The sequence below is a fragment of the Heterodontus francisci genome, chromosome 19, assembly GCF_036365525.1.
Source record: "Heterodontus francisci isolate sHetFra1 chromosome 19, sHetFra1.hap1, whole genome shotgun sequence".
NCBI classification, from domain to species: domain Eukaryota; kingdom Metazoa; phylum Chordata; class Chondrichthyes; order Heterodontiformes; family Heterodontidae; genus Heterodontus; species Heterodontus francisci.
This window is the reverse complement of record NC_090389.1, coordinates 48,730,563-48,743,377: the sequence shown is the minus strand read 5'-3', so window position 1 is coordinate 48,743,377 and position 12,815 is coordinate 48,730,563. Positions and strand designations below refer to the sequence as shown.

Here is a 12,815-nt window from a genome sequence, read left to right as displayed (position 1 = left end):
AGTACCTATAGTAACACGGGTGTCTTGTCTCCTTAGAGTGGAGAAAAAAAATCAGATGGGGAATCTTCACTAGGTTAGCCAAGGGCAGTGTTTGTAGGCTGTGTGCTGCATGTTCTTGGTTGCAAAGGATTCATTGCCCAAGGTGTACCAGTGAAGGTAGAAAATTAAGCTTGGGGTTGGGGTGGTGAGTGGTTCAAAAGGCAAGTGGATTTGTACACTTGTATCCAAAAATACAAAGGTACAATTAGTGACTAAATACTTGCTACAGGTATAGATAAAAAATCTTTAAAAGTTGTCATGCTAATCTGTTTCCTGAGACACCATATCTCTTAGCCTCTGAACATTTATGGAGTGGTGACTCTGGTTAAGAGGTTAGCAAACAGTAAGTACATATTTTTAAAGTATATATTTTGATAGTTTCTAGTACAGTATATATTAAATTCTGAACAGAAGTAAGAGAGCTAGTTATCTTGAGCTTTAATTTAGGATGAAAGGTATAAAATGTGCAGTGTGTTCCATTTTTAAAAAGTCGTCATATTCCACAGCATGACTTCAGTGGTTAAACCAGAGAAAATGCATCCTAATGTGAAGATTGATGGCACATCATTGAAAATGATGCCAGTTCCTATTAATTCCACCACTGTGAGTGCTTCAATAAAAACTGGCCTTAATTGTCCTACAATACCAAAGGCACCCCTGCCCTCCACTGGACAGATACCCAATGGTAAAAATCTTCTGTCAGTTCCTTCATCCTCAGAAAAGAAACTTGAAGATGCTAAAAATATCAAGAAGTTCTCTTCTCATAAGCGGCTGTCAGGTGAGTCCTAATAGACTTCTATGTTACAGTGGAACAGCTGTAGCTTTTTTCTGATATCAAATAACTATGCTTTAAAAATTAATTAGCTGAAAACTACAAGAGAACTTGCAAAGGACAGTTAGGACTTAACTATCTCAACCCTATCATCTTTTCCAATGCATTTGTTTTATTTCTCAGTATTTTGTTTGATAAAAGAAAGATAATGTCTGGAAATGCCTCAACTTTTTTGAAGTTATTGTGGGTAAAGTAAATGGTAGAATTCTCTTACTGGGATGGTTAGCCAAACCATATGTAACTTTCCTGTGACTCAAACATTGTGCAAAGAACTATCAGTCCTAATATGTGTGAAATATAGCTTAGCAATGGTAAACAAGCAGCTTGCTGCCTTTTCTGACTTGGGTAAATGTATTTTCAATCATAATTTACTTAATTTTAACTCGAATGTGACATCGTATTGCAAAATAAACACTGAGCAGAGCGGAAGCAACGCTGTTATTACACTGCAAACGTGTTGAGAAGAACACAGGGTAAAAGGGACAAGTTATGAGGGAAGATTATGAAACCTCAATTACCACAGTCAGGAGAGTATGATTGTGGGGAACAATACTGAAGAATACAAAGAATGTAGTAAGGGTAGAATATTAAATCATTATTGTATGCTGGTAGGATCAGACAATGTAAGTTTTTAATTTAAGTAGTCAAAAATGGATATTCAAACAAGATTCTTCGGGCAGTATCTGGAAAAATCTGTTGGGTTAGTGAAGGTACCAACATTAAGACTTTCAAAATATAGCTGGGTTCCAGCTCATGAGTTAAAGTTCTAAAAGGACATGGGTTGTGTGACTTCTTAATATCTTGAACTAGGAATGATCTCTAGGATGGGCTAAAAAGTCTAGTTGAATACTTTAAATATTTTGTGGAAAGAAATACGAGTTAAAAGGAAATCTGAATGAAGCCTGTAAAAATCAAGAATCTGGGTAAATCAGGTGATCTCGATGGTAGGATTCCATCCTTGTGATACTCTGTGGGGTGATTCTGATTTCAAGGAGGTGCAGCTTGGAGGCCAGGTGTTTCTAGGGAAGAAGGGAAATTCTGCAGTAGTGTTGCCCAAAACACACACTATACACCTTTTAGGGGGCAAGCTCAGGAGTAGCATTAGAGATGCCTGGAAACGGGTCACATGCCTGCTCTTGGACAGGGAATAGACATTTCTCTGGGTTTCATCACTGCAAAGCTAGCAAAGCATTTCATTCTCACACTGAGTTTCCAGCATAACACAAAAGAAAATCAGTGTCTTTTTTGATGATTTTTGTTATGCAATCCAGTGCTTTTAAAAGTTAAAATGGCTGCATACCCATTGTAGTATTAGCAGCTTGGAGTATGCCAGGAAATTAGCAAATTCTTTTAATTCTTAAAATCCTGATAACTTCTTTGGTGTTTACAAGGTTGGAAATGTATAGAATGCACAAGTTATGTAGGTGCAAGTCTTCCATAATTTTTTCCAGGCACTTAATTTATCATACTGACTCGATTGAAAATGCCCAAAAGTTTTCAGATAGATCAAATGAACATATAGTGAACTCCGATAGCTTAGAGCACTAACCATTGTGGAGCTGAGCTATTCAGCAAAGTTTGATCTCCAGTATGTGCTGTGTTAACTGGTCCCGATGGAGTAGACATTGGGTTGTTACAATTAGCCTCTGTCAAAATTGTTGGGTTTTGCACTCGATATTCTCTCTGGTTGATGATCACCAGCCGCTCTTGTAAGTTAACCTCGCATCCTGTAAAATCTGAAATGCATCCCGTTCTGCCCAATATCTAGCTAAGCAATGGTGTAACACTTCTGGCTACTGAATACTGCACCTGTTGCACGAACATTTTCGATCTTTCTGAAAGGCCTCTGAAAAGCATTTGATCAACATGGTTAGGCGGTGGCGTAGTGGTAATGTCACTGAACTAGAAATCCAGAGGCCTAGGCTAATGCTCTGGAGACATGGATTCAAATTACACCATGGCAGATGGTGAAATTTGAATTTAGTTAATCTGAAATTTAAAAAGCTAGTCTAATGGTGACCATGAAACTACTGTCAATTGTTAAAAGAAAAAAATCCATCTGATTTACTAATGTCCTTTAAAGCAAGGAAATTTGTCATCCTTACTTGGTCTGGTCAGCGTGTGACTGCAGACCCACAGCAATGCAGTTGACTCTTAAATGCCCTCTGAAATGGACTAGCAAGCCACTAAATTGTATCAAACCGCTACAAAGTGTAGGAAAAGGAATGAAACCGGACGGACCACCCAGCATCGACCAGGCACCAGAAATAACTGGTGTGCCTACCCACTTTTTTTTCATGTTTGTGCTTGTGGCTGTTCAGTTTTCAGTCCATTAACACCCTATCTGTATTGATGCTTTGTCTTTCAGCACACCATTTACATATTGTTTGCCGTTGCTCCATGACCACCTGGTCAGCTATTCTGTGATCTTATCAACGCCCCTTTTGTTATCATAGAAGCATAGAAAATAGGAGCAGGAGTAGGCCATTTAGCCCTTCAAGCCTGCTCCACCATTCATTATGATCATCCAACTCAGTAACCTGTTCCTGCTTTCCCCCATATCCTTTGATCCCTTTCGCCCACCACCGCTATATTTGCTTAAAATCTTTTACATTTCTTATATCTGCCAGTTCTGAAGAAGAGTCACTGACCTGAAACGTTAACTCTGCTTCTCTCTCCACAGATGCTGCCAGACCTGCTGAGTTTTTCCAGCGTTTCGTGTTTTTATTATAGCCTGACAGTCATACTCACCGAGTCATACCTTGCAGACAATGTCCCAGACACCACCAACACCATCCCCGGGTCTGTCCTGTTCTACTAGCAGGAGTCCTCAAGATTGACCGCAGACCCCTTGAAGTCTCAGGTTAAACATGGGCAAGGAAACCTCCTGCTGATGAATCAGTGCTTCTCCATGTTGAACACCAATTAGAAGAAGCACTAAGAGTCGCAAGGGCACAGAGTGTACTCTGGATGGGGGACTTCAATGTCCATCACCAAAAGTGGCTCGGTAGCACCACAACTGACTGAGCTGTCTGAGTCCTAATGGCCATAGCTGCTAGACTGGCTCTGCGGCAGATGGTGAGGGAACCAACAAGAGGGAAAAACCTACTTGACTTGACCCCGTCCTCACCAGTCTACCTGTCGCAGACGCATCTGTCCATGACAGCATTGGTAGGAGTGACCACGGCACAGTCCTTGTGGCGACAAAGTCCCATCTACACATTGAGGATACCCACGATCCTGTTGTGTGGCACTACCACCGTGCTAAATAGAATAGATTTCGAACAGATCTGGCAACTCAAAACTGGACATCCACGAGGTGCTGTGGGCCATCAGCAGCAGCAGAATTGTATTCAAACCACTATCTGTAACCTCATGGCCCGGCATATCTCCCACTTTACTATTACCATCAAGCTCGGGGACCAACTCTGGTTCAAGGAAGAGTGCAGGTGGGCATGTCAGGAGCAGCACCAGGCCTACCTCAAAATGAGGTGTCAGACTGGTGAAGCTACAACACAGGACTACTTGCGTGCCAAACAGTGGAAGCAGCATACAATAGACAGTGCTAAGCGATCCCACAATCAGCAGATCAGATCTAAGCTCTGCAGTCCTGCCACATCCACTCATGAATGGTGGTGGATAATTAAACAATGAGGAGCAGGAGGAGGCTCCATAAATATCCCCATCCTCAACGATGGGGGAGCCCAGCGCATCAGTGCAAAAGCCCAGGCTGAAGCATTTGCATCCATCTTCAGTTAGAAGTAACGAATGGATGATCCATCTCGACCTCCTTCAGAGATCCCCAGCATCACAGATGCCAGTCTTCAGCCAATCCAAATTTTCATCCACGTGATATCAAGAAACAGCTAAAGGTACTGGATACTGCTAAGGCTATGGGCCTTGACAGCATTCCGGCAATAGTACCAAAGATTTGTGCTCCAGAACTAGCCGCGCCCCTAGCCAAGCTGTTGCAGTACAGCTACAACATTGGCATCTACCCGGCAATGTGGAAAATTGCCTAAATACCTCCTGTACACCAAAAGCAGGACAAAGCCACACCGAACAATTCCCGCCCTATCAGTCTACTCTCGATCATAGGTAAAGCGATGGAAGGGGTCGTCAGCGGTGTGATCAAGTGGCACTTGGTCAGCTATAACCTGCTCACTGACGCTCGGTTTGGGTTCCACCAGGGCCACTTAGCTCCTGACCTCATGACCGCCTTGGTTCAAACATGAATAAAAGAGCTGAACTCCAGAGGTGAGGGAGAGTGACTGCCCTTGACATCAAGGCAGCATTTGACCGGGTATGGCATCAAGGAGCCCTAGCAAAACTGGAGTCATTGGGAATCGGGGAAAACACTCCGCTGGTTGGAGTCATACCTAGTACAAAGGAAGATGGTTGTGGTTTTTGGAGGTCAATCATCTCAGACCCAGGGCATCACTGCAGGAGTCCCTCAGGGTAGTGTCCCAAGTCCAACCATCTTCAGCTGCTTCATCAATGACCTTCCCTCCATCATGAAGTCAGAAGTGAAGATGCTTGTGCAATATTCAGCACCATTCGCAACTCCTCAGATAATGAAGCAGCCTGTGTCCATATGCAGCAAGACCTGGATAACATCCAGGCTTGTGCAGATAAGTGACCAGTAACATTTGTGCCAGGCAATGACTATCATAAACAAGAGAGAATCTAACCATCTCCCCTTGATGTTCAGTGGCATTACCATTGCTGAATCCCCCAAGATCAACTTCCTGGGGATTACCATTGACCCGGAACTGAACTGGACCAGCCGCATAAATACTGTGGCGACAATAGCAGGTCGCAGGCTGGGAATTCTGCAGAGAGTAACTCCCCAAGGCCTGTCGACCATCTACAAGTCAGGAATGTGATGTAATACTCTCCACTTGCCTGGATGAGTGCAGCTCCAACAACACAAGAAACGCAACACCATCCAGGACGTAGCAGCCTGCTTGGTTGGAACCCCATCCACCACCTTCAACATTCAACAAAATGCACTGCAGCAACTCACCAAGACTCCTTTTCCAGAACCTTCCGAACCCCTGATCTCTACCATCTAGAAGGACAAGGGCAGCAGATGCATGGGAGCACCACCACCACCTGCAAGTTCCCCTCCAAGCCACACCCCATCCTGACTTGGAGCTATACTGCCGTTCCTTCACTGTCGCTGGGTCAAAATTCTGGAACTCCCTTCCTAACAGCACTGTGGGTGTACCTACACCCCAAGGAGTGCAGTGGTTCAAGAAGGCATCTCGCCAACACCTTCTCGTGGGCAATAAATGCTGGCCTAGCCAGCGACACCCACATCCCATAAACCAGTAACTACACAACTGGGGCAGTTTTGATGGGTAGAGGAGTTGAGAGGGTTTTTGGGTGTCTGAGTGGGGTAGGGGGGGCATTGAAATAACTGCAGTTTTGAGAGGGAAGGGGCAGTGCCTGAGGAGAGGGAACCATTTGCAATTTCAGCCAACGTGAGAGGCAGGCAGCAAAGGATTTTTTGTGTTAGGAAGGTTCAACTTGTCAGCAAAATATTTGTGGGGAATTTGATCTTAATGTCAGGTTGGCAGCAGAATTTTTCCTGTTGTTTTGTATACAATGGTTCTCCATTAGCCCGACAAAAACAGAAAATCCACAGTGTGTTCTGAGCTACGCAAGTAACATATTCTATTTTATGATAGAACGGGAGTTTGATCCAAATAGACACTGTGGTGTTGTCGATCCTGAAACCAAGAAACCATGTACAAGATCTTTGACATGCAAGGTGAGTTATTGTTGGCTTTTGTGCTGTTTTCTTTGCTAAGGATTCATGGTCACTGATTTGCATGGTCACTGTTGTGAAACCAGAATTATTTTGCCACTAATTAAGCATAATTTCAGAAGATATAATTGGGCCTATTTTGTTAATCCAGTTGCATGCAAGTTGTCATTTGATTTTGCAAAATAACAGCTGAGGTCTGGTTGGGAGTACAGGAAGACTGAAGAAAGGCTAAATGAAAAGATTTCAGAACCTACTGCTCGAACAACTTCCTTTTCTCCCACTATCAAAGTATGAGGCAGATGAATTGTATTTAAACACTGAGAAAAACAATTTCACAAGTAGATATTGGTGGAAAGAAGTTTGGTATTGTTTGTACACAGCAAAGGGTTTACTTATTCGGTTTGATTTTGCACATTTAGCAGTGTATTAGATATTTCAGTTCACTTCTAAAATAGCAATTCATTATGTTAAAATAGTTTATGTAAATTTCATTGTGTTCAATATTTGCAAATGTGCTTTGATAAATACATATTTAAGGGCCATGTAAAGTTATATTAAGAGATGTTGAGGCAGATATTTTTGTAATGCCTGCATTCATGTGAATGTATTCTTGGAAACATTCAGACACATTCCTTGAGCCAACGGAGAGCAGTACCAGGTCGTAGGAAACATTTTGACCTTTTGTTGGCTGAGCACAAAAACAAACCCAGGGAAAAAGAATCTCATCGAATCTCTGAGCATCATCACCAGGCACCCCTTCTCAGGGAATCTCATCCCTCACCGTCTAAAGCTTCCCAGGAATTGCATCAAAATTCCCATGGAAATATTGCATCGGATGTAAAACAGACGGTGTCTGGCAAAACCAAACTTCACAATTCAAGTCTTCCAAGGTATGGTGACCTTTTAATTTGAATGTCATTTGGTCAGACTTTTTAAAAAAAAAAAATTAAATGAAGGATAGTGTGGGCAAAGCTAATGGAAACTTCAGCTTTTTGTGACAACTGCAAGATGTTATTGAAGCATAAATTTCTTTTTAAATAGGGCAAACAAAATAAGTGGAGATTCTGGAGTGTGCATAATGCATAGCTGCAATCCAGCTGTTTGAGCTCATTGCTGTATGCCACCCAAAATTGAGGCTGTGTAAAGTTAGCTGCGTGTTAGGATTAGGGTTGCCAATCCTCCAGGATTGTCTGGAGTCTGCAGGAATTAAAAATTAATCTCCTTGTCACTGCTGTGAGCAACTTGGGAGAAAAATTATGAACGTTGAAAAAGGTTGGATAAATGTTTAACTGTTATTTCACAACTTTTGTTTATGGGTTATAAACATATATTGGAGAGGGGGGGGGAAGGGTCTTTTGCATGATATGGTTGGAGGTGGGAGGTCATATAATGAAACATCCGGGAATATGTCCAACCATAGTTGGCATTCCCAATTTGGATGGTGTGCAGCACGGAAGGGTAGCATGCAACCAGAGCAGTGCCTTTGTGATGGACTGTGGGGGTAGAAACGTGAAATTTAGAACTTGCACTGTTTAAATTGTATTTTCTGCCAGCCAGCCACACTGCAGTGTTGTGGAAAGTAGTACCAAAACTCTAGATACTTGAATTTTCATACTGTTAGGATGTATAAATATACTGAACATATGATTGTTCCAGAATGGGGCTTTTTATTTCAGAATCATCTTTCCATAGTTTTCAATCTGTAATGAGTTTTATAATGCAACGAATCTGTGCTGTACATATATTTTTCTTTAATGCAAAATAGTCATTTATGGACTAGTTTCTGAATAATTCCAAATGGGAATGGACTTTATCGTCAAAATTGCTTGAGTCTTGCAGCTGTAGTTGATCCTTTCTGCCATCCTGATTCTTCAGAGCATTGCAACACATTCATAGTTGTTTACAGAATACAGTGTGAGATGTTCAATGTTGCCTCCAATTTCACTTAACATTAATGCATCACAGCTTAATGAAAATGGTTGGGTAAATGAAGTGACGGGAAGCTTTAATGCCTATTTTCAAACGAAGAACATCTTGTCCTGAGAAGTATGCAGGTGGTTACAATGGCGACTTCATGTTGCGATAAGCATATAGTTGGACAGTTTTAGTTAATGTATTAAAATCAGCCTTATAAAACACCAATTGGCGATATATTAAATGGGAATTCTGTATGTATGTGGCCGTCTGGTAATTACAAAGCAAGGGTAACTCTTAATAGGTGAGGGAGGGGGTGAGAAAGACATAGTGCTGCAAACCATGGATTTAGGTACTGATAAACCACTGGACTGCACAAGAATTGCATTAAAGAATCTTATACTTGACACCAGAACGGAGTGAAGATTTTTCCAATGTGAAACGTCTCATTTTTCTAAAATAAATTGACATGAAATGTTTTATTGTTCCAACTTTTTGTTAAACTGCTTTCCTTAACATGCACCATTTTGATTAGACATGTACTGTAAAGAGGGGTTCTTTAGCATGGCATTATGACTTCTAAATTGAAGAACAAACTTTCCTCCTCTTCTAGGAATCTTGCTGATTTCTGCAAGTCATGCACTTCAAACATAAGGTCATTTTGATGTTTTAGTTTTGCTAAATGTGGCAAAAAGCAGTCAAGTTTAGTGTCAGTTTCTTTTTCACCGTGAATACATGAACACAATGAACACTCCAACTACAGTATGGTTGGCACATATACATTTCTAAGGAATTTGATACCTATGTGATGGAAAGTCATTGAATACAATAAATATTCAATGAGCGTAACCCTGTCAAACTGATGATCTATGTTTCCATAATACTTTAATCACAAAAGGACTTGTGGCATAGCTGCTTGTTTGAATAGTGGTGGAGCAGTATGCACAGTATATTCATGATCTGATAAAGTAAGCATTTATTTGATATGGAGCTATGATAGGCTCAAAATAGTTGAGGACTGTAGAATTGATTGGGCTCCATTTGTGAGATTTTTTTTTTGTAATATCAAACTTATTTGCGTCACTCCAGATATAATTGTTGTAGAAATGCGGTATTATGGAGAGGAGCCATCACTCCAACTATTATTTGACTTTTTTTTTTAAAGGCCTGCCAGTTGTACGTTACAGCACAGTGGCAATACCATTACTGACCCTGCACTGGTACATGAATCGCACCCCTCACTAGTAGGACCAGACACAGCATCCAGGTTGTCTAGTGATGAGGGAGAATGTGATGAGAAAGAGGAATCTGCAGAAAAACTAGACTGCCATTATTCTGGACATCACCCTAGACCAGCAGCTGTAAGTATAACAAATTGTTAATGAAATTCAAAATGGAAAAGAGTTAACTGTCCAGATTTTTGTTTTTTTTTAACAAGCATTTTGGAACCTACTTATTTAACATCGGGGTAAAGTTTCTGCTCAGTTCTGCTTGTATTTTCAGCATAATTTGCCTGAAATCAGCGTAACTGCCGCAGAAGACTAATTAAAAAAGATCGTGCAAGAAGCTGGCTCACCAGCAAAACTGGCCATGCCACCAGGGTGAATTAATCAGCATTGGGAGTTTCTGCTAATTACACCAATTTGTAGACCCTCAACAAGGCTCTGAAATTTAAGCTGGTTCTTTTGGATGCAAGGAGACTAATAGGCATGTTTTAAGGCTTTTGAATTTATTTGCTGTAAATTTACTACAACAGACAACTGTACCCCAGTATAACAAGCAACTGGTTCTGTATTTTAAGCCATTTTCAGTAATTTAAAATCCGGTAACGCAATTGAGGAATTGACACTGAATTAAAGATGCTTTTTTTTTGTGATCTCATTTTCAGCTGTATTGATCAAACTATGCTAATTTCCCACTCTTGCATGTATTAAAATTTTTAAGCACCTTTTTTAATTGAAGAAAACTTTATTAATTTCATGGGATGTGGGCGTCACTGACTGGGCCAACATTTCTTGTCCATCCCTAATTGCCCTTGAAGAGGTGGTGGTGAGCTGCCGCCTTGAACCGCTGCAGTCCATCAGGTGTGGGTACACCCACAGTGCTGTTAGGGGTGGAGTTCCAGGGTTTTGATCCTGCAACAGTGAAAGAACGGTGATATATTTCCGTCAGGATGGTGTGCAGCTTGGGGAACTTCCAGATAGTGTTCCCATGTATCTGCTGCCCTTGTCCTTCTTGTTGGAAGAGGTCGTGGGTTTGGAGGTTGCTGTCAATGGAGGAGTGAGTCGCTGCAGTGCATCTTGTATTTTATAAACACTGCTGCCACTGTGCGTTGGTGATGGAAGGAGTAAATGTTGAAGGTGGTGGATGGGCTGCCAGTCAAGCAGGCTGCTTTGTCCTGGATGATGTCGAGCTTCTTGAGTGTTGTTGGAACTGCACCCATCCAGGCAAGTGGAGAGTATTCCATCATACTCCTGACTTGTGCCTTGTAGATGGTGGACAGGCCTTGGGGAGTCAGGAGGTGAGTTACTCTCTGCAGAATTCCCAGCCTGTGACCTGGTCTTGTAGTCACAGCATTTATGCAGTTGGTCCAGTTCACCACCTGGTCGTTGGTGACCCCCAGGATGTTAGTGGGGGATTCCACATTGGTAATGCCATTGGACATTCAGGGGAGATGGTTAGATTCTCTCTTGTTGGAGATGGTCATTGCCTGGTACTTGTGTGCCACATATGTTTCTTGCCACTTATTAGCCCAAGCCTGGATGTTGTCCAGGTCTTGCTGCATATGGACACGGACTGCCTCAGTATTTGAGGAGTCATGAATGGTGCTGAATACTGTGCAATCAGGAGCAAACATCCCTACTTCTGATATGATGGAGAGAAGGTCATTGATGCAACAGATGAAGATGGTTAAGCCTAGGACACTACCCTGCCTGCAGATGAGTTTGAGTAGAAATTCATGTGGGGGTGGGTGATAAAAGCTTCTCAAAGTTAGTGCAGTTTTAGGCTCAATTTGCACCTAAATCGCTGATTAGGTCCAAGTGGAAACTCTTGGCCTGGAAATAGTACGTGTATTAAGCAGAACTCTTTTTGTTGTCTGTGACAGTTATAATTACAATTGTATTTTACATAATTTGCAATATAAATTGTATCCAATTGCTGCAGTTTTTTAAACGTTTTAACGGTCAGAATCTTTCTCAACATTCTTTTTTTGAATTAGCTTTGCACCTTCGGAAGCCGGCAGGTTGGCCGAGGCTGCTTTGTCTTTGACAGGCGATGGGACCACTTTCGGTGTGCACTTAGCTCTATGGTTGAAAAGCATCTTAATTCACAGATGTGGAAGTAAGTATAAAACAAGTGGTTGAGGTCTTTCATTTTAAGAACTTGCACTTATAAAGCACCTTTCATGAGCTTAGGGCATCGCAAAACAAATTTACAGCTAATTGAGTATTTTTGTAGCATAGTCACAATTGCAGTATTGGGCAAAGGGGCAGCCAAGGTCTCTCGGCAATAAGAAAATGAAGATGTTTTGTTTTGTGGTGTTGGTTCAGGGCACCATAGGAAGCTCCTCTGTTGCTCTTCAGATAGTGCCATGGGATATTTTACATTCACCCGAGAAATCAAGGCCCTGTCCACCCTAACATCTCAGCTAAAAGACAGAATGTCCGACAGTGCGTCACACTCACAGTAATGCACTTGGGTATCAGGCTCAATATTGTGCTCCAGTATCAAATGGGACTTGAACCCACAACCTTCCAACTCACAGGAAAGTGGGAAGAGTACAACTACTGAGCCAAGGCTGACGCTGTATATTTTAAAATATTTAGTTATTTAACGCTGCTAATGATTTCCTGCCATAAATTATCAAGCTGAAAATCTACCCAAAAATGTGGGATAAACCTCTTCCTGACCACATCTGTGTTCTGGTGGACCAACTGAGAAATGGCATTGGTAAGGGCTGAAGATTTTCGATCAACAGCTTTATTTGTAAAGCTCCTTTCATTCAATAAAATGTCACAATGCACTTCAGAGGCATTATAAAACTAAATATGACACCAAGCTACAAAAGGAGGTATTGGGTCAGATGACAAGCTTGATCAAAGAGGTAGGTTTTGAGGAGGAAGGTGAGGTAGCGAAGTGGAGAGGTTGTAGGGATGGAATTCCAGAGCTTAGGGCCCAGGCAACTGAAGACAGCCACCGATGGTGGAGCGATTAAAATCGGAAATGCTCAACAGGACAGAATTAGATGAATGCAGA

At 41.8% G+C, this 12,815-nt stretch overlaps 1 protein-coding gene across 3 annotated transcripts in view; it reads left to right on the top strand.

Moving 5' to 3' along the window:
• The window catches only part of LOC137380048 (ataxin-7), a 143,994-nt gene that overhangs the window by 108,405 nt on the left and 22,774 nt on the right, over window positions 1–12,815 (top strand). For all 3 annotated transcript variants that reach the window (XM_068051583.1, XM_068051585.1, XM_068051586.1), the window contains 5 exons: window positions 546–817; window positions 6,565–6,647; window positions 7,269–7,534; window positions 9,724–9,919; window positions 11,779–11,900. In XM_068051583.1, the coding sequence (XP_067907684.1) occupies window positions 546–817; window positions 6,565–6,647; window positions 7,269–7,534; window positions 9,724–9,919; window positions 11,779–11,900 (939 nt within the window). The remainder of the gene's footprint in view (window positions 1–545; window positions 818–6,564; window positions 6,648–7,268; window positions 7,535–9,723; window positions 9,920–11,778; window positions 11,901–12,815) is intronic.